The 22557-nt window shown below is 42.7% G+C and overlaps 2 protein-coding genes across 2 annotated transcripts in view; both read left to right on the plus strand.

Moving 5' to 3' along the window:
• Nucleotides 1-22557, plus strand: part of ARHGEF2 (Rho/Rac guanine nucleotide exchange factor 2) — a 602646-nt gene that overhangs the window by 320829 nt on the left and 259260 nt on the right. The window lies entirely within an intron of this gene.
• The window catches only part of ANKRD35 (ankyrin repeat domain 35), a 41247-nt gene continuing 36729 nt past the window's right edge, over nucleotides 18040-22557 (plus strand). The window contains exon 1 of the mRNA XM_063440044.1: nucleotides 18040-18454. Coding sequence (XP_063296114.1) covers nucleotides 18386-18454 — 69 coding nt within the window. The 5' untranslated portion in view covers nucleotides 18040-18385. The remainder of the gene's footprint in view (nucleotides 18455-22557) is intronic.

Consider the following 22557-nt stretch of genomic DNA (forward strand, 5'->3'; position numbering starts at 1 on the left):
GGAGACAGCGATAGTGCGTAGTGAAGGGGTATTAAGGAGACAGCGATAGTGCTTAGTGAAGGGGTATTAAGGAGACAGTGATAGTGCGTAGTGAAGGGGTATTAAGGAGACAGCGATAGTGCGTAGTGAAGGGGTATTAAGGAGACAGCGATAGTGCGTAGTGAAGGGATATTACGGAGACAGTGATAGTGCGTAGTGAAGGGGTATTAAGGAGACAGCGATAGTGCTTAGTGAAGGGGTATTAAGGAGACAGTGATAGTGCGTAGTGAAGGGGTATTAAGGAGACAGCGATAGTGCGTAGTGAAGGGGTATTAAGGAGACAGTGATAGTGCGTAGTGAAGGGGTATTAAGGAGACAGCGACAGTGCGTAGTGAAGGGGTATTAAGGAGACAGTGATAGTGCGTAGTGAAGGGGCATTAAGGAGACAGCGATAGTGCGTAGTGAAGGGATATTAAGGAGACAGCGATAGTGCGTAGTGAAGGGGTATTAAGGAGACAGCGATAGTGCTTAGTGAAGGGGTATTAAGGAGACAGCGATAGTGCGTAGTGAAGGGATATTAAGGAGACAGCGATAGTGCGTAGTGAAGGGGTATTAAGGAGACAGCGATAGTGCTTAGTGAAGGGGTATTAAGGAGACAGTGATAGTGCGTAGTGAAGGGGTATTAAGGAGACAGCGATAGTGCGTAGTGAAGGGGTATTAAGGAGACAGCGATAGTGCGTAGTGAAGGGATATTACGGAGACAGTGATAGTGCGTAGTGAAGGGGTATTAAGGAGACAGCGATAGTGCGTAGTGAAGGGGTATTAAGGAGACAGTGATGGTGCGTAGTGAAGGGGTATTAAGGAGACAGCGATAGTGCGTAGTGAAGGGGTATTAAGGAGACAGCGATAGTGCGTAGTGAAGGGATATTAAGGAGACAGCGATAGTGCGTAGTGAAGGGGTATTAAGGAGACAGCGATAGTGCTTAGTGAAGGGGTATTAAGGAGACAGTGATAGTGCGTAGTGAAGGGGTATTAAGGAGACAGTGATAGTGCGTAGTGAAGGGGTATTAAGGAGACAGCGACAGTGCGTAGTGAAGGGGTATTAAGGAGACAGTGATAGTGCGTAGTGAAGGGGCATTAAGGAGACAGCGATAGTGCGTAGTGAAGGGATATTAAGGAGACAGCGATAGTGCGTAGTGAAGGGGTATTAAGGAGACAGCGATAGTGCGTAGTGAATGGGGTATTAAGGAGACAGTGATAGTGCGTAGTGAAGGGGTATTAAGGAGACAGCGATAGTGCGTAGTGAAGGGGTATTAAGGAGACAGCGATAGTGCGTAGTGAAGGAATATTAAGGAGACAGCGATAGTGCGTAGTGAAGGGGTATTAAGGAGACAGCGATAGTGCGTAGTGAAGGGTGCAGCTGGAGAATGAAGGGGTATTAGTGGTACAGACAGTATATACCATTTATGTCATCATTGTATTAGTAATATTTAGCGTTGCCAACAATAAGTCACCTGGAAGATTTGTCAGCACTTAGAACTCAGATTTAGCCAAACTGGTTGGGCTCTCCAGACTTGCTGCTAATCACATTATGTTTACTGAGTTCACAACAATACAGGCCGGTATCTTGGACACAAAACCATGGAGTGGGAGGGGAAATAACGAACTGAATATAACATATCCAACGTATCACTGGTAAGGAGATACCCTTCCATTACACAGGCTAAATGCCAATATGTATAGAAAGGCAGAGTATGTGTAGGTCTGGGAAAGACTAGATATGGGCTGGATCATGGAGAGCTGCCCGTCTGTGTATGAAATGGATAGCAGACCCAGATAAGATTCTCTATTTTGGACAGATATAAAAAAAGGGCCGTATGGCATATTGTAGTGAATACTTCGAAACAAGTAAAGCCTGATTTACAACACTGGGGATTTATTTTTTCCTTCTAACTTTGGGTGTTTTGGCCTACATTTTCATCTCGGTTATAAACTTTCTTTTTTTTCATCATAGGTTACTAGTAATCAGAAATGTTGGTTAGGTTTTTGCCCTGGGATTTAGCACACTATCATAACAGTGATGACACGTAGGGGACACAGCCAGGGGCTTGCGCTAAACACCGCATATTCTTACTGCGGTTTAAAGTGGACATACCATTGTTTGTATGTGAACATCAACATTTCTGAACAGCGTGAGGTTCCATGATAGTCAGTGATTCCTACTGCTGTATACTTTAGTTATTTAGATATATTGATCATAACTGTCCAGGTCGGTGAGGTAAACCTACCAGGACTTAATGTTGCTGTCCCAAATTAAATTGCTTGGATATTGGTATATCTCACAAATAGACCAACTAATACAACAGTTTAAGGAGAAATTTCAGCTCTGGTATAAAAAAGTGGTCAAAAGAATAGAGTTACTGGAGACAGTACCAGGCAAAACTAGCAAGAATTTGGGTCCTGGAGAGAATTCGGGGAATTCCTGGTGTCTTGGAGTTCATATTGTATATCCGGGTCCTGGTGCCTTGAAGTCCATATTATTATTATTATTATTATTATTATTATTGCCATTTATATAGCGCCAACAGATTCCGTAGCGCTTTACAATATTATGAGAGGGGATTTAACTATAAATAAGACAATTACAAATAAACTTACAGGAACAATAGGTTGAAGAGGACCCTGCTCAATCGAGCTTACATTCTATAGGAGGTGGGGTGTAAAACACATTAGGACAGGAATTTGCAATCAAATAAGGTGGGCTGCCCTTTAGGAGAGGGCAAGAGACAGGTATGTGAGGTAGGGGTTAGTCTTGGAGGCCATAAGCTTTCCTAAAGAGATGGGTTTTAAGGCACTTCTTAAAAGATGCAAGACTAGGGGAGAGTCTGATGGCGGTAGGCAGGCTGCTATTCCATAGGAAGGGAGCCGCCCGCGAAAAGTCCTGCAAGTGCGAGTTGGCTGTACGGGCGTGGACAATGGACAGGATAAGGTCACGGGCAGAGCGGAGAGACCGAGAAGGGACATACCTATGGATCTGTGAGGAGATATAAGAGGGGCTAGAGTTGTTCAGTGCTTTATAGGTGTGAGTTAGTACCTTGAATTGACTCCTATAGCATACAGGAAGCCAATGTAAGGACTGGCAGAGGGGTGAGATGTGAGAGAAACGACTAGAGAGGAAAATCAGTCTAGCAGCAGCGTTCATTACGGACTGTAGGGGTGCAGTACGGCTTTTGGTAAGACCAATCAGGAGAGGGATACAATAATTCATGCGGGAAATTACTAGAGCATGGACAAGCTCCTTGGTAGTATCTGGTCCAAGAAAGGGGCGGATGCGGGCTATGTTTTTAAGATGGAATCTACAGGATTTGGCAACATGCTGGATGTGAGGCTCAAAGGTGAGACCAGAGTCAAGTATGACGCCAAGACAGCGCGCTTGCAAGGATGGACTGATGTTGGTACCACAAGCTTGAAGGGAGAGCGAAAGAGGAGGATCAGTATTAGGAGGAGGAAAGACAAGGAGCTCAGTTTTTGAGAGATTGAGTTTCAGAAAGCGGGAGGACATCCAGTCAGAGATGGAAGAAAGGCAAGCAGTGACACGTTGCAGGACGGCAGTGGAGAGGTCCGGAGAGGAGAGATATAGCTGGGTGTCATCAACGTACAGGTGGTAGTGGAATCCAAAAGAGGTAATAAGTTTGCCAAGAGAGGCAGTATAAAGAGAAAATAGAAGGGGACCAAGGACAGAGCCTTGGGGGACTCCAACCGAGACAGGACGAGGGGAGGAGGTATCATTAGAAAAAAGACACTGAATGAGCGCTGGGAGAGATAAGAGGAAAACCATGAGAGGACAGAGTCACAGAGACCAAGCGATTGAAGAGTTTGAAGAAGGAGAGCATGATCAACTGTGTCAAAGGCCGCTGAGAGGTCAAGAAGAATTAGTATGGAGTAGTGGCCTTTGGATTTAGCTGCGATTAGGTCGTTAGTAACTTTGATAAGCGCAGTCTCTGTAGAGTGGAGAGGGCGGAAGCCAGATTGAAGGGGGTCAAGGAGAGAGTTGGAATTGAGGAAATGAGACACACGGGTAAAGACAAGTCTTTCCAGAAGCTTTGAGGAAAAAGGGAGCAGGGATATGGGACGGTAGTTAAAGGGGGTGGATGGGTCGAGGGATGGCTTTTTAGTATAGGTACTACAGTGGCATGTTTAAGGTCAGCAGGGACAATGCCAGAAGAAAGAGAGAGCAGTTGAAGATGTGTGTTAAAGAAGGCACGAGACAAGTGGATAGAGATCTGATAAGGTGAGATGGGACAGGATCGAGTGGGCAAGTGGTGGGGCGAGAGGAGCAAAGAAGAGCAGCCTACTAATTGTTTGTTTAGCTAGTGTTACTACTCTCACTGATAATCTAGTAAATTTATGTACATGGTTTATGACTTTCACCTATCTGATCCTTCCCATCTTTTTATCCCAAATGTTCTCTCCTTTAGTTTTTCATCTCTAATTAATTACCCCAATAGCCCCATGTCTCCTTTTTCTAACCTCAGACCTTATATTTCAGACTGGGCCCCTTAAAACAGCATTAACACCCAGCACTCCCAAGCAACCAAGTCCTGCAGAATCTTCTGAGCAGAGGTATATTCTCTGGAAGATTGCCCACCCTCCCCTCCCTACACCATCCCACCCCATGGTATATCATAGGGCAATTGTGACCCAGTGGAACATCGTTAATTGAGGATAAATTATGGTCTTGTCTGCTCTGGTGGTAGCCATTCTATACAGGGTCAAAGGCCTGTGGATGGCAATGTATTGTCTGCTCTGGCACAGAAATGGTTGAAAGTAGAGTCTTGGTTGCCCCTGGATTGGTTTCATATTTCTCGGGCACTCCTAGCTAGGCCTCTTTATGTCGGAATAATGGCAGGTTAGATTTTACTGCCAGACACAAAAGGCTCTTTCTGGTTGTTCTCCCGTCATTGTCTGCTAGTATCTCAAACACTGTGTTAACAACGGAACAGTATCCTTATTCTCACAGCACCTGTGTACACACAAACACGGCCTGACACGACTCTTCTCTTTTAGTTACTATTTCCAGTCTCCTTAGAACAGAATGGCCTATTATTTACTAAGACTGGATATCAGTGGAGCTCACTCACGAGATGACAATGACCACCACCACCTGGGCTATCTACCAAGTGATAACATCTGCAAATCGGAAAATCCCTTGACAGCTGCTCCCGTACCGAGTCCAGTAATAAGTCTATGCAGAGTTCAGCCTGTTCAGAGTTAATATAATTTGTCAGCTCTGCCCATGCTGAGTTCATACTCACTTTCTGTACAACTGCAGAATGCCATCTATGAAGGTCCATTGTTTATTCGGATGTTCTGGAAGTGTCAGGACACGCATTGCTCCTATTATTGCTTGGAGGAAAGACGAGACAGGGGGTATATGATAGAAACATTTAAATACATAAAGGGAATCAACACAGTAAAGGAGGAGACTATATTTAAAAGAAGAAAAACTACCACATCAAGAGGACAGAGTCTTAAATTAGAGGGACAAAGGTTTAAAAATAATATCAGGAAGTATTACTTTACTGTGAGGGTAGTGGATGCATGGAATAGCCTTCCAGCTGAAGTGTTTCACACAGTGAAGGAGTTTAAGCATGCGTGGGATAGGCATAAGATAGGCCAGGGGCTAATTAAAAGTATTTTTAAATATTAGGCAGACTAGATGGGACGAATGGTTCTTATCTGCCGTCACATTCTGTTTCTATTCCTATGAGTAGTGATGCCCATTCTAGTTTTTAGATCATAGTACCTCACATGGGACCTTTACAATGTCCCATCCTGGGCAGATGTAATTAAGCCCAAAGAGTTGAGATGGAAAACATTTTACTGTGCCCAGTCGTCAGTATTGTTGTCATGCATTTCTTAGGTTTTCTATGGTTAAGTATAGGTTAAAATGACACTCAGAGAAGTACCTTGGTAGTGGCAAGTGATTAATTTACGGTCATGCCTGGATACTGTCCCTTTTTTATAATGGCATCCTGGATGTTGTTTATGGATGTTAACCATCTTGTTTGTTACCCCATCAGTTTGTACAGTGCAATGTATGTGTTGCTTCTTCAAAATTGATAATGTGGTTTCAGATGTCTAACTGCAAGCCCTTGTTACAACCTCCATTGCCTTGGTCATGTTGCTGGGAGGCAAGCTGGTAGAATGATATATGTAAGATAGAGAGATTCTTTGTTACCTTGAGGGGGGGTCACGTGAAGCCTCTGTCGAAACTGGCAGCAAGAAGTGAAACAGCAGAGGAACAAGGCAAAGTGTCCTAAAGATATAGCTTCTCTCACTAATCTAGGGGCATAAACTTCATTAAACCCTGAAAATCTAAATGCCCCCTGCTACAGACGTCTCAGTAACCACCATACCACCACGGGGCCCCTGGTAGCAGCCGTACCAGATGGCTATAATGAAGTTGATCTAGTTGACCCTGCTGCCGTGTCCTTTATCCTTACTTTAAATTCTTTACATATCACACCAGGTTCCCCACCAATGGAAGCGGTTCCGTTGGGGGGGATAACCTTACTCCAGAGACCAGGGACAAGATAAACCTCTCAGAACGTGTGGATATCTGTCCCTAGAACAGGATTCTGTAGATAAACCATCGTACAGGCAGGAAGGAGAATGGTACAAAGAAACCGAAATCAAGATTGACAAGACAATTTGCCAATTGGTTGCAGGGAGTTTTGGCGTAGGTCTATATGTGGAGTAAGAGATAGCTGCATAGGTGTCATGATCTATTTTCTCATCTTGATTTATTATGGGAGTCAATAAGGTCTACTGAGCTAATTGCTGGACACAGTTTCTTCATAAATCTAATTGATGGCAGTGTTTGCCTGCCGTTAATGATGCCCCATAGGCCTGCATAATTTTTTCTTCCTCAAAAACAATCTCAGATACGATGCTATGCATAGAAGGGGCATGAACTGGTTATTCAATAAAAAAAAAATGTATTAAAATAAAAAATCTCTGCAACAGGCACAACGTGTTTCGATTAAGACATCGATGTTCATGTTGTGACAGAGTACATGCAGGGCAAGATATTTTAGGAAATGTAGAGTAGCTGGTACCGGACTTGTTACCACTTGCATGCCAGAACTATTCTATTACTAGAAGGTCTCACGCGGAGGATTAGTAACCAATAAAAGAAATGGGGAATTTCACATTATCCATTCTCTTTCCTTGCTGCCGGGGTCCATTATCTTGATGAATTTCTTTTTTGTTATCCTGCCCGCTTATGTGGTTTGCTGAGATTTGATGGCAGCCTTCAACGGTGTCAGGTTAGATTTTCAGGAAACTAATGGACTAAGAGAAAACAAATAGGGCAAATGGGGATCCTGTCTGTCACCATTTTAGAAGTGTTAGAATCTCAAGCTGAAATTTAAAAAATATTTAGCTAGCCAGAGGCAGACAGATCTGTATACCAGCCATGATATGGCTTGTCCAGGCCAGATATGTTCACAGTATCTCCAGTATCTTGCAGGTATCTACCCATCTGACCTGCAAGTATAGTTCCTTTCGACTATACACTCCCCTTCTTTCTCCTATGTTCAGTGTCTGGCCGTATCCTGAAAGATTTCAGGACAGAATGGGTTATTCCCACAGAATGTGCCGCGAATCCTTTCTATGTAGTGGTAGCCACAAAGTTTCTTAGTTGGGTTTACCACATTTGGTAGTTCAACATATTGGAAGGTACAAATCTACGTTTCGTTTTTTTGTTTTCATCTTGTTCTTTTAATCTCAGGTTGACCTCTTAATTGCTTTGTTTCAATTATGTGTATAGTAGACGCCCGAGTAAGGGCAAGTACTGCAGAATTGGTCCAACCCTGGGTTCTCCTGTGAATTTGTACTTATTCATTGGAGGGGACTTTCGTGGCATGCATTAGTCAGAGGTATTTGAGTTTACAGTCATGCACAATTTTGTCTTTCTAAACTGGTCCGTTTATTTGGCAGGTTTCTCATTCTGTTTCGGGAACACAAGGTAGACAATGGAGATATACAGCGCACCTGTCTAACATTACAAGAAGCGATCTAAATTTCGCTGCATGTGATGGAGAATTTGCTTGGGCAGGGTGTGAATGAATTGATCTGGCTATTCTGAGTCCTTGCCAGGCTGTAAGACAATGTTTAAGCCCACATTGCTCCTACACATGAAGAATAAGCTTGTTTGAGCAGGGTCCTCAACAACCTATTGTTCCTGCAATATTTTTTTAATTGTCTTTTTTTCTTTTCAATATTGTGAAGCTCGGCGGGAATAAATTGGCTCTATATAAATGCCAATAATAATGAGAAGAGATACTTGAGAAGATTTAAAACACTGACCAGTTAGTCATGAATGGGTGACATTATCTAAACCAAATCTTGCAGATTATAGTTTTATTATAATTTTTTCGAAGAGAGTTGTTTAGCTATTAATCACAAGGGCATTTTAGGATGCTCTAATTCGTGGAGGCCAGGATGTCTTGTGGGATAAGACTGTTGGGTCCATAAGGACTTTTGGGTTATGGTAATCGGAAAACCTGAAGCTCTCTAATACATCATCAAGAGGGGTGCCTGGTGATTTTTGCAATATCTGCAACATATAATTAGTTCTTAACTACAGGTTGCTAAATTGCTTTTTGAAAGTAAACAAAAAGCTTTCAGTCCTATCTGCTAGCAGACAGAGTTTACAAATCCCGTAACCGTGTCTGCGGTGCTGGTCTTCACTGTGCCGGCCGGAGATTAGCTGCATTAAATGGCTGTCCAGCATATTTGGTGTACATGAAAACAGCTTGAAGGACAGAAAGCAGGCCTAGGAAGGTCAGGAGGGACTTGGTGACATTCCTTGACCTCTCATTCCATGGCCAGTGACATCCAGTACCAGCTGTCTTTTTGGTCCTTTTAACCTTTCTTGGTATATATATATATATATATATATATATATAAGCTTTTATTAGCATTTATTTTACAACTCTCACGTTTACTCTTTAAAATTTCCATCAACAGATGAAAATTTTTAATTCTGGGACATTTTCTTAAAGCAGAGATAGGATTTTATACCACATTTAGTGCATTGAGAGTGCTCAATGGGGGTGTGTGTGCCTTTAAGGACAGGACTAAACGATTCGTTTACAGTTTTGCCGCACAAGCGACACATTTTGTGCCAAGAGCCAAAGTTAAACAAGGTAACATATGCCTTATAGGACACAATTCAAAAAAAGAGAGAGAAAAAAAACCCATCACAACATATTTTGACACTCACAAAATAAAATAAATATAGTATTGTATGTGTATCTAGAGAAAGCTGGAGTCACTGTCATAGAGGAGACGTGATGAGTGTTAAAGTGTTTAGTGAGTAATCATGTCTTGTTTGGGCTGTAAATATTCTGGGCAAGGGCAGGACCTCTGCAGGATTCCTCGCTCATGACTAGCAATTAAAGGGGCAGTACCAGAAAAAAGAATGAGCAAATGAAGTCTGTGCCGTAGCAGTAGAGCAATGCATTTATTATTAACTCCCAGGCAGCAGCTGTGTGTTGTTTGTTCTTTTTATTATTAACGTTTTTACATATGTCACCAGAAGCCGCCCTATAATCTAGGCATTACCTGACCTATCCTGTCAATGTTTTGACAGTCAGGTTGGGACAGAAGTTGTCCTATTGTGCATGCAGACTTGTAATTATTTTACACGAGAGATAAAGACTAAAGTTTAAAGCTGATAATTGCTTGGAAATTAACCGCCTCGAGTTTTCCACGGATTCGCTTGTGAAATGGTGCATTGCCTTGGTTACTGGCTGTGGGCGATCACTCGTGACTGTAAAATATAGTGTGTTAAAAGGGCCCAATTAATTTATAATGAAGTTTAATTTTTTTTAATTCGATTTTTTTTTTTTTTTTTTTAAAGCATAAGTGTTTTGTTTTTTCTTCAAAGACAGAGAAAAAATAGTCAAACGTACCAGTTCAGAGGAATAGATGGCATAACGTACAGGCAAAAATAAACGACCATGTGTGACTAGGCCTTGTTTTATATTAAAACAAGGATATGACCGATATATTATTTGTCAACGCTAGGAGACATCATCACCTTAGGGATAATAGGGAAGCAGGTGGAAAGAGGACAGAGAGTGCTGGTGATGCAGTTCTGTCACTGGTTATTATTTATAGAGCACCAACAAATTGCGTAGCGCTGTACAATAGGTGGACTAACAGACATGTATTTGCAACAAGACTAGTTGGATGCACAGGAACAGAGGGCGTTGAGGGCCCTGCTCAAAACGAGCTTAGATTCCAGTTATACTCCGGTTATTGGCAAAATGCCTTGGAATAGCCTTGCACAAAGAAAGTATATTTTGTAACAAGTGTGTGGTGGACATTATGAGAACTTTTTTTTTTTTTTCTCATAATATAGTCTCAGTAGTCAGACACCAGAGGGGAAATAAACATACAAACAAAAATCTCTTGCAGTAGATGGGTCAAAATCATGACTGCCGTGCCAGATTCAAGACTATTGGCAAGCAAGACTGATTGTTACACAGTTGTGTTTTTGTAAAGTACTTAAAGGATCACTATAATGTCAGGAAAACAAAGCGGTTTTCCTGACACTATAGTGCCCTTACTGTGCCCCCACCCTCAGGGCCCCCTCCCGTGGCGCTGAAGGGGTTAAAACCCCTTCAGCCACTTACCTTTATCCAGCGCTAGGCTCCCTCGGCGCTGGTGACCTCTCCTCCCCCGCCGACGTCAGCGGAGCCGTCCGACGTCACAGGATCCGAATGCGAATGCGCGGCAAGTGCCGCGTGCGCATTCAAGCGGTCAATAGGAAAGCATTTCTCAATGCTTTCCTATGGACGCTCTGTGCGATGGAGGCATAATATGCCTCCAGCGTCGCAGATGTGGCTGTCCGGAAGACAGCCACTAGAGGCTGGCTTAACCCCAAATGTAAACATTCTCTGAAACTGCTTTGTTTGCATCTGAAGAGTTAAACCTGAGGGACATTGCACCCAAACCACTTCATTGAGCTGAAATGGTCTGGGTGACTATAGTGTCCCTTTAATATTTATTGGCCATGATACTATCATTTTGGGAGCTAATACTCCAACCGCTACTGAAATCTAAAAATGTGTACATACTTTCTGTATAGCTAGGGCTTATTGAAGACTTTGCAGGTTAATGCTTAGTTTTTGGCCAGGGGTGACTGGTTAGGGTTATAATGAGTGTTTACAGATTAGGGTAAGTCATTTTGTTTATTTATAGATTTTGGTACTGTACCCCCTCAAATCCCCCCAGTGTGCTACCATTTCATGACTTTACCCGAAGAGCGGCCATGACTGGACAAAAACCCATACCTAGTAAGGCTGCATGGGATTGGATTATTATTGGTTGGGCTGTACACTGTTAAGTCAACATGTGTTACATCTACTCGGCCCATCTATCCTGACCTGGTGAGGAGTTAGTACCCGGTTAGGATGGAGATACTAAAGGTGGGACTGTCACGATTACTGTGTGACCCAACACGCAGAACTATATTAACACAAACGATGTATACCGGACCTTAGAATGGCCGGACTGAACGTAAAAGAGAATGGTCAAAATAACGAGCCAAGGTTAGGGATACAGAATGAGACAATACCAATAACTAGCCAAGGGTCAGGATACAAGAAGTAGGGAAGGAATGCGCTCTCTGACAACCAACACGTGGAAACCATGACAGGGCACTGAGAAAAGGCATAACAGGGTTTAAATATGCCTCTCACTGCTGTGATTGGTTATTACATGGCCTTTGACCCCAAAACGTGCGTGTGTGTCGATAACGTGATGTCACACGCATGCCGGTGCCATCTCTAATGTGGGCAGTGCGCCCTTTTACATTAAGAGGGCCGCACCGGCGGCCCTTAGAACGCAGCACCAGCCGGGACCTGCCTTCTTGGAGGATCGAGCGGCACTCCGCCGTGATCCAGGTAAGTAAAGGTTTCCCTTTCCTGCGTGACCACCCTGCTCATGTGCGGCCGTGCCGTTGAGGGACTTACTTGTATCTCTCGTATCGGTGCGGTCGCACTGATCAGGCGCAAACGTGTCGATACAGCCCCCCTGCGCCGTGACAGACTCATGGCCACACAGAATGGAGTTATGGCATCCTTGTTGCTGCTGCCAGATTTTGGGTGGTGTTCGTATAATGAGTTCACCGATAGAGAGCAAGATGTCACAGACGGTGGGTAGTAATGATGAGTCTAACTGGCAGAGAGAGGCGTACCACTGGCTCTAGAATTGGATGTTCCTGCTTTACAGCGTGGTTGCAAATTTAGGGATAACCATCTTATTGGGAGTAAAGTAAGGAAATGATCTAAATAAGGGGACAAGCTACAAATAAAAGAAGAGCCTGTCAATAGTTTGGATCAGACAAGGAGAAAGGGTTACACGAAAAAAGAAAAGATATTAGGATGACAGCCAGTAAAGGCACAGATCACAGAATATTCAATAGGTCCTAAAGAAGGTCTGCTCCTCCTTTTACACACGGAATGGGCATTATAAGAAACAGAGTATCCCCAACTAGCAGTCTGCCGATACCAACGTGCGCCAGTAGGAGGGCTTTGCTCAAATCACTAGGCAGGTCAATCTCAATGTTTCGACTCTTTGTGGTTAACTAAGTGTAAATTAAGAGACTGAGCAAACTTTCTCTAGCAATCGCCTGTATCAGCAGATAAGATGTTATCTGGACAGCAGAAATCTGTAGATAATGTTAAGTCTTTGGTGTAGTTGTTTGTTTAACCCCTTAAGGACCAAACTTCTGGAATAAAAGGGAAACATGACATGTCACACATGCCACGTGTCCTTAAGGGCTTAAAGGGACACTATAGTTATCAGAACAACTACAGCTTACTGCATTTATTCTGGTGAGTATAATCATTGCCTTAAGGCTTTTTGCAGTAAACACTGTTTTCAGAGAAAATGCAGTGTTTACATTACAGCCTAGTGATAACTTCACTGACCACTCCTCAGATGGCCACTGGAGGTGCATCCTGGGGCATGCAGCACTGCCGTTCAGCGTCCAGACAGAATTATCAGGGTACGACACTTTGTGCCAAAGGAAGATGACTAATGAAACTGCTAAAATCAAGTTAACCTGTCTAGTACTGAACATAACAGGACCCTGTAGTTTTACACATCCAGACTGCCTTCGCTACAATGATGTGTGCGTATAGCCCCAGGCAACCCCTGTGTACAGTGTGTTTATGGGCCAGACGCTGCTGGCCGTGCATTGCAGGTTCAGACGCACTTTGCACGCAATGCATCGCTGGTCTAGACACACTTTGCATGCAATACATGCAGGTCCTGACACACTCTGCAGGCACTACACCACAGGTTTAAACACACTGCACGCAACATGCCACGGATTCTAACATACTCTGCATACAATGAGCTGCAGATCCAGGCACTCAAGTATTCCGAACATTCTTAACATCTGTTAAACGAGAAAGTGCTGTATAACAAATTGTTCAATTTGAGCCCTAGTGTCCTGCTTTCAGTAAATATGTATGAAGCCAACGTACGAATATCTATTGAAACTTTTCAAATAAACTCCGGGCACCATAACAACATAACTGGAATGAAGTTGTTATGGTGCAAGGAGGTCTCCAGGAATGACTAAACTGTGCAAGTATAGGTTTATCTGCTTAGCTACAGATTATTAGCGACCCCTGACTAAAAGAACCTTCATATTCCAGCTCCCCCCACCCCTCCTATTTGCTGGAAGATCGTGGTATCTCCACCAGTCAATATAAATAAAATTTCCATTCAGAGGAACATCTTAATCGTCTAACACTGCCAATGTTTTGGGCTATGCAAAGCAGGGCCGGAATCAGGACAGTCCTCGTCTGTGCAATCTGCTTCCCAATTACTTTGCATACTGAATAGCAACACAGAGAATCGAATGGAATGAGGTCCAATCTTGGCATCCGTAAACACAGGAAATGGACTATGCAGAACTAAGATTGGCCATCGTCTAACTAGTGTAGGAGGCCATTTGAGTATATATACGTAATCTGGGAAAACAGATGATTTGGCCAATTTTTATAGCTTTGCTATTTTCTTCTACAATTCTGGAATTTTTTTCCCCCCTCGGCAATTCCCTCTTTTAACGAGTTATCCCAAAGAGAGTTCAAAAGTGTCTTCTAACTCTCTGTGTTGTTTTGTAGTAACCCTCCACCAGTTTCCTACCCTGGCTGATGCTGGCACTGTGTATTGTGTGTCAGAATGCCCCACGGCAGTAAAGTCATAATTACACTTGTGTAATCTATAGTAAACGTGCATCTAAATCCATCCATGAAAATTAACGAGACCGCGCTGAAAGCCAATGCAATTACAGCTAGATAAAAAGCTACGCGGTTTTAAATGAGCCAGAACAAAAATCTTTCACACCTTGCATCTAAGACGTTTCATGTAATGCAGAAAATGGCAATCAGTGTAAAAAACGGAGCAGTTTAACTAGAATTTGTTTACATGTACCGAACCAGTACATACATCATAGGAGCGATGGAGCGAGGAATTCACGCTGTTTATGAGCATTTCCACCACCGACAGTATTTCCATGTATTTATGAACGTGTGTATATTTTGTGTGCGAACAGCAATCCAATGTATCAGTCACCATGCATTTTGGGGTGCAAACTTCACTTCTGATCAAGAGTGTGCTTCATATGACATAGTAAATCAGGTCTATGCATTTCTGAATGCCAAAAGGTAAAGCTTTCACCCCATGTGGTGTTGAATAAACGGAATACATTTTGCATACACAAAATTATAATTTTTTTTTTTTTGTTATAGCCAAATTAGTTTACAGTAAATGTGAGTGTACTAGTCAAAGCTTTATTTTGCCATCAACTGGATAGCGATTAGTCATTTTTCATCAGAACTCTAGGTTCTTGTTTACTGTAGATCTACCAGCCGCAAGACTCTTGGGTGGAGATTTGAAAAAGTGTTTTTATCTGTGATGTAGGGAAGTCTGAAAAGTAGACCAATCAGCATGAAAACCAGCACTTCATTCCAATTGGTGATTGCTCCAAGAACTTGGAGTTCTGATCAATCTTTCTTGTTGCCTTTGCAGCATGCAGAGAATATAACGGAGGTCCATCTCCCAATGTACACAGAACTAGGTACACTTGAACAATAAATATAGTTTCCTTGTGACTGGTAATCGTGTGCATTGCAGAGTTTTAACCAATAATTATTTGATTGCCAAAGTGTTTGAAAGTGAACTCCATAATGCTGTATTCAACTTCAAACAGCATCTTGTCCAACTAGGAAACATTGAACTCAGCCGAACCTTCCAAGTTCCTTTGCCGAGTTCAACTTAAAAGCAAATTTAAACAATATTAAATCATCTGACGTGATGTATTTAAGGAACACAGGGCTTGGCAAACATTGATAAAGCTAGCAAGTTTTGTTATCATTCAGCAGCTCGGTAGCGTTGGCGGTGTTGAGTGATGCGGGATATAGCGTGGTTACTGTGAAAGTCTCGGCAAGGACATACATGTTGTGCGTTCTGAGAAAGCTACAGATTATCTGCCAACCCCAAAAGCCGTCTCGCTCCACATGTCCCAACCTGACTGCTTGGGTTTCACTCTCTCAGAAGGGTGTTTACTCTGCTTTATCAAGGAAATAATGGCTCTCACATCACCTGCAGGGCAGGCCGGGTTCCTGTCTCAACGGGACACGGATATGTTAAGGGGGAGGGGAGGCGTGGTGGGATACAGGACACAGACCCTGGCGCAGCAACGAAACTGCCTGAGGCTGGCGTCCTGATTTAACCCTTTCTTGTGGCACTTTAATTCTAAGTAGTCTTTAAGGACAAGAACGCAGTATAAGAAATGTTAAATAAATATATGTGCACATTAACCTGTTGAGTGCAACACATTCCACTGAGTGACGCTTCTCGCCCCTGCGGCAATGGAAGGGTTCAAGTCCTCCAGCTGCTCACTGGACTATAAATAGTAGCATATAAGCCATGGAATGGGATTTTCCTATAATTTTCTGTTCTGACTATTTTATTATGCAGTGTAAACTGGTACACTGGCTCCAAGTGGCTATATTGAATACATGAAAGTAATTGAGTCTAACCACAGAGCAGGACATTGCAAGGCCCCCCCAGACCCCCTATATCATATTTCCATGTCCTACATTTTCTTGTTTTATATCCCCTTATTATACTCTACACCCTAAAACCATGCACAGCATTCTTTTTCATTTGAACCAAATATTATTTTTGTTAAACAGCACTCCTGTATATCACTCCAACCTGGACCATTCTGCACATACTCACCTATTCTGCCCCATCTAACTCTCCACCCTGACTTACTGTGCCCCATCTAACTCTCCACCCTGACTTACTGTGCCCCATCTAACTCTCCACCCTGACTTACTGTGCCCCATCTAACTCTCCACCCTGACCTACTCTGCCCCCTCTAACTCTCCACCCTGACTTACTGTGCCCCATCTAACTCTCCACCCTGACCTACTGTGCCCCATCTAACTCTCCACTCTGACTTACTGTGCCCCATCTAACTCTCCACCCTGACTTACTGTGCCCCATCTAACTCTCCACCCTGACTTACTGTGCCCCATCTAACTCTCCACCCTGACCTACTGTGCCCCATCTAACTCTCCACCCTAACTTACTGTGCCCCATCTAACTCTCCACCCTGACTTACTGTGCCCCATCTAACTCTCCACCCTGACTTACTGTGCCCCATCTAACTCTCCACCCTGACTTACTGTGCCCCATCTAACTCTCCACCCTGACCTACTGTGCCCCATCTAACTCTCCACCCTAACTTACTGTGCCCCATCTAACTCTCCACCCTGACTTACTGTGCCCCATCTAACTCTCCACCCTGACCTACTGTGCCCCATCTAACTCTCCACCCTGACCTACTCTGCCCCCTCTAACTCTCCACCCTAACCTACTCTGCCCTTCCAACTACTGTATCCCACTTCAATGGTTCCCCATTTGCCAGCACCCTGTGATTTTCTGCCATCCCATATAACACAGCACCTAGAGCTGCTCTATCCAATAGCAATATAACAGACTCAAACCATTCTGCTTCAAAAAAAATAAAAAATCCTGAGCCAATCCATCCCTATACAATCCTTCCTGAACTCGATATAAACCCTATACAGGATTCTAACCCAGTACTATCCGGTACCCTACCTTTCTAATCTTTGCTGCCTCATATAAAAACAACATAACTTCACTCAGTCCTGCAGGATTAGGACCCACTGCACTCTTTGCCCCATATTTGCTGTTGTCAAACACCTATTTCTGCCTCTGGGACTTTGAGTGCGTAAAAAAGTATGAGTGGTATGACCCCAGGGGCACAGCACCTTGCCTAGATGTTAACGCTTTGCACTGTCAAACAAAGTCAAGGAACATTCCATAATGTTACAGATATTTGAGTATCCCTGTTGTTCAAAACACTCCTAGACCTAATCCCCCAATTCCCCATGTAATTTGGCCAGGTTCCCATTAAGGGGTCAAACAGTTGTGAAAAATGCCTCGCTGGAGTGTGAAAATTCTAAACCTAATTTGCCTAACCCATGGTCCTTAAAAGGGTTAAGGGGGAAAACCTTTCCCCCTTCTATAATATTTTTTTTATTTTTTTTCTTCAAATTGTTAACCTCACGTTCTGTTGAGCAGATTTCTGGCTCAAGCAAAGAATTAACTCCCAGGGTGCCAGTCTCATGACCAACACCTTGACAATCACAGCAGATAACAAGTTGGCACCAGTCTTTTGCTCAAAGAGTTAACTCTACATCACTGGCACTTATTTAGATCCTGAGCTCATATATCCTCTTGTTCCTGTTCGCCCTAAATAGGTCATCACAGACTTGTATGTTTTGTCTAGCCAATGGACAGAGCAGCAGAATACTTTGTCTCTTTGATAAGAATAATAAAACAACATCTATGAACTGGCACGCCTTTAGCTTTTGGGCAGACGAGGGGCACTCTATGTTCTCCTGCAAGGTGTTGCTCTCCATTCTGGCACTGAAAAGGTTACCCTAGCCAGCTGTGACAAGCACACTCCCAAGGAGCTTGCTGCTGAAGCGTGGCATGCAAGGTGTTAAACACTCTCTTGTTACAACACACACACAGACATGTGAGATCCAGTGGGAGTGCTTTCTCCCAGCTCCACACTCAGGCTGTTTCCCGGAGAGGCTGTCATTGACTCTCTGCTGTGCTTGCTGCGGTGTCACATCAGCCATGGCAAGCTGGTCACAGCCAGGATATCCCGTCCCCAGGATTTAAAGATGAGCGCCTAGCCGGCCGTCACAGGAAACTTTCCCCTTTGAGCTCGGATGAGAAAAGCGAAAGACCGAAGCCGGCAAGAAACATGAAGAAGATCTTCTCCTGCTCCACGTCACAAGTCCCTGTGGGTATTTATAATGCCACCTCCGCCGCTGTGAGTTTGGGGTCTTGCTTTAAAAGCAGCTAGGTTTGGCAGTGATTTGAAGCAGCTTTGCCCAGTCTGTAGGCGCTGGCACAAGGGGAGCCAAGAGAAACAAAGATGGCAAGAGCAAGTGGCAAGGCTGCCAAGTTAGAAGTTGGAAAATACAGAAAACACACTTATTTTCCTTATGTAGAGTGTGGATGTATAGAACAGCCTTTCAGCAGAGGTGGTAGGTGCTCATTTATTATTGATTTGGATAGCAAGGATGCTATGGAAAATCGAGCATTTAAAAGGGTTGTTTAAATAAGTGTTTCTTTATCACTTACTAGCGTAAGGTTAAAAAGAAAGTCCCTGCACTCCAGAATCAACAATCACTGACCCGGTTACATGTACGGCAAGGAGTACACATAGAAGTAATGTTTGTGTCAGTAGAAATGAGCCAATTTCTAAACTTTAATTGATTTTACATTGATTTATTCTATCCTTCCCAATTATTCTTCATTTCCTTTACTGGGTTCTTATTTACTACTTCCACTGGGAGGCTATTCCAAGTATCTACTACACTTTCTGTATTTAGTTTGTTTATCGTTTATGGTTTTTATTGCAAAACCGTTTCAGATATCTAGCAACCTCTGTTGATCACAGCTCCTTATAGCTCTTCATGTTAGACTGTTTCAGGTAACTACTACCTGTTCTATAATCGCTGTTCACCTTTACTGCTTCAACCAGGCGGCTATTCCATGTATCTACTACCCTTTCAATAACACTGCTAGCCTTTGTGCACTCCATTGGTAGGTTATGAAGCTGCAAAATAGATTTAAAGATCATTAAACTTCAAATTGTTTGCTCATAAAAAAATTAAAAAGTGGGTCAACAGAGTTGATCAAAGTAAGTATTAATAGTGGTGTGTACTGGGCTAAACATCAAATATTTAACTGGCCACGAACATTGTGCCTGTGTATCGGTTCAAGGAAGAAGAATTAATCTAGTATGACATCACGTCTGTGTGTCTGCAAATATGGCTGTGCTTCAGAGCACACAATCAGTGTAAACTATTTCAATGTAATGTTCTAGAACGAGTGCAACTGTTGTTTTATTCTTTCAGAACTTGAAACACACCAGTCTTTTAGAAAAAAAAATTAACCATTAGGATAGAATTAAAAAAAACCCTGCCATGTATTTGGAATTAAGCATAGGGCAATTAACATTTAAACCTCTGTAACTAACAAACGTCTCCTAACTGTTGCTGCAGACAGGGCGAGACGAGATGCCATTAGCCTCATCATGTTGTTTGTTGTATACAAACAGAAAGCGTTATTAGGCCAGGGTGACAGGCAAATATTTATAATAATGGATACGTTAAGATACATGTAGTGCTGTTTACTTTCCAACTGTAACCTATTATATGACCTTCGACTTGTTTGTAAAGTGGTTTTAAAAATGACAGATCTTGTCACGCATTATGATGCAGTCTGTGATGGAATTCCGACATTGCAAACGCTGTGTGAATACGTTTTTAGTTCAATCTTTAAACACAGACGTTATAAAATGTATGGAATAATATTTTGAGTTTCAGGCTGGTTTAGAATTGATTTATTCATCTGGTTGGGGGTTCCGAGCCTACGGAACGACCAAGCCTAGGAATTTTCAGCATTGTCCTGAGTGGACATTGGCATCGCTCAAGTGAGGAGACTGAGCGCATGTGTGTGGACATCATCAGCAGCTTACTTGGCACTTGCTCGGTGTGCTCTAAGGTACGTCCATTCTTGGTTTGAGAGGGAATTTACATACTGAAAGAGATGGTATTACATCTTTCTCTACCAAAGAGTATACGGCTGCCATAGAATCACAGGGAACAAAGTTCAACAACAGTTGGTGCTTCATAATGCCACCCGATTCTAAACCGGTTTTCCACTTCGAAAACTGACTTGTGTGCGACAATCCATATTCCGATTCTGCTTCATTTGTATCCAGAGTATTTTAATGGTCTGTTATATGGGGAATGACCGGAATGCCCCTTTAAGTCCTGGCATGTAGAAACCATACATTGCTCGGGGGAGCCAGGATTTTAATTCAATACAGTGCTAGACGTCTTCCATCGTTCTTCTTTACTAAAGGGGAAATGAGGACTACCTAACATCTGCACTAAAAGGAGAGAGAGTTTACAAATCGCAGACGATCCATTGATAGAGATTAAGTAAAAACAAGTTTATTCCCTACGTTGACTTTTCTGTAGAATTGACAAGGGAATTGCCAACACTGTGCCATAGTAGGTAACCTAGAACAAATGTAAACATTTGTCCTAATTCAACTATTCTGTTGTACAATTTGCAAACCCCCTTTAGATTCCTCCACAATCCCTGGTTCAGTAAATTCAGCGCATAGTATTTACATTGTGTATGTAACGCTGTAGAAGGTGTGTGCATTGAATTACACGGCTGGGAAGGTTTTAAGCACCTAATGACCGGTTGTTCCAACAGGCCTGCTCACATAACTTCTAAACTCTTTCAAAAGGCGTTAAAATTTACAGATATTTCTCTTCTCACACTGAATTGCACTGAATTGCCTCTGACTGCTTTGTTGCTTAGTCTCCCAAAAGGGTAACTGTATCAACTCGCTTGGTTATTACGTACTTAGTACGAGCTGCGCACTTGAGGCGCCATCAATCGGAGACGTTGATATTATCAAACTCATACCTATATCATTTGTATGATAGAATATGTGCAAAGTATGATGGGTGTTTGCTAACAGGGAATTGGTATGACATACCCAACATGCCAGTCTCAGATCTGCTCCCCATTTTGGGTGGTATGGCAGCCTTGGGCACAATGAGGCTGGTTCATCAATATGTAATGCCAGCCACTAAGTTTAATGATATTAATCTGCTCTTGGGTACAGCAGTACCATAGGTTTATATACGTAGAACAATAAAAATATAATGAAAATAAATAATAATCTTTGTGTACATGCCAGTGGCAAGGTTTCAAGCCCAATTGCAGGTGCTTAAGGCAATGCAGCGTGAGGGCAAATATATGATTTCTAGTCCATATTGTGGACTGATCAGGCATATTTCGTTCAAGATTTAAGAGAAAGTACACCGAGAACATAGAAAGATTGGTTTCTTCCCCACGTAAAGCAATCAAAGTTTTCTCCAGCATTTGATACATAGGTCATGTTGCTGAGATACTCTCCTTCGTTGATTGCCAGGTAGATAATTGGAGCATTTGTCCTTTCACGGTGTAGTTTAATGGTAGTTCATAGGTTCAACTCATAATAAGTAATATTAATGTGGTGTCTACATTGTTAATGCAATCACCAGATGGGTGTGAGAGGTCCATATCGCTGGCTTTGTATTTACTGTGAATATCATCTAGAGGAGGGGTGCCCAAAAGGTAGACCCCCCCAGATATTGTACAACTACAGCTAACATGATGCTTTGTCATTGTAAAGGCAGGCAAAGCATCAAGGAAGTTGTAATTCTCTGACATCTCGGGATGTACCTTATGGGCACCCCTGATGTAAAAACTTGGTGTCCCAATTTTTTCATTCTGTCTGGCAATGCTCTGACTGAGTGATATTCATTTATTTTATAAGCTCGGGAGGACAAACTTTGTATTGACTGTACTCATACTTTATAAATGCACATGCCAACCTCCATTTTACTCTGTTGTTAAATCTGTTGGTTCTTTATATATAAACAAAGAGAGCTCCGTAAAATGTTTTAAAGCACAGGTAAATCATTTTATAATTTGAGCAGGTTGTAAACTTAGAACTCTTATCCCTGAAAGAGAATGAAAAGGAGTTCCCGATCAGAAGCAGTTTATTATGTTTTGTGCCAGCGTGTCCTGCATTACTGTACATGGCCTACACAATTCGTGTCAATCGGTGGCATTTTCAAACAGATAATGGAACAAAAAGCTAGCTGGGCTCTGAACACAAGAGCTTACATTTGAAAACACTGCATGGTTTCTCGACATCTTTAACAAAAAACAAAATGGGGTGGGGGAGCGGGAGGGAAACAAAACATTGGCAAAATGCAGTTGCACCATATACAGTTCCTATATATACAGCGTCTAGCTATTCTGAGAATCCGCTCTTCAAAGGTACCTTTCTAA

Source organism: Pelobates fuscus, chromosome 13 (assembly GCF_036172605.1).
Source record: "Pelobates fuscus isolate aPelFus1 chromosome 13, aPelFus1.pri, whole genome shotgun sequence".
NCBI classification, from domain to species: Eukaryota; Metazoa; Chordata; class Amphibia; order Anura; family Pelobatidae; genus Pelobates; species Pelobates fuscus.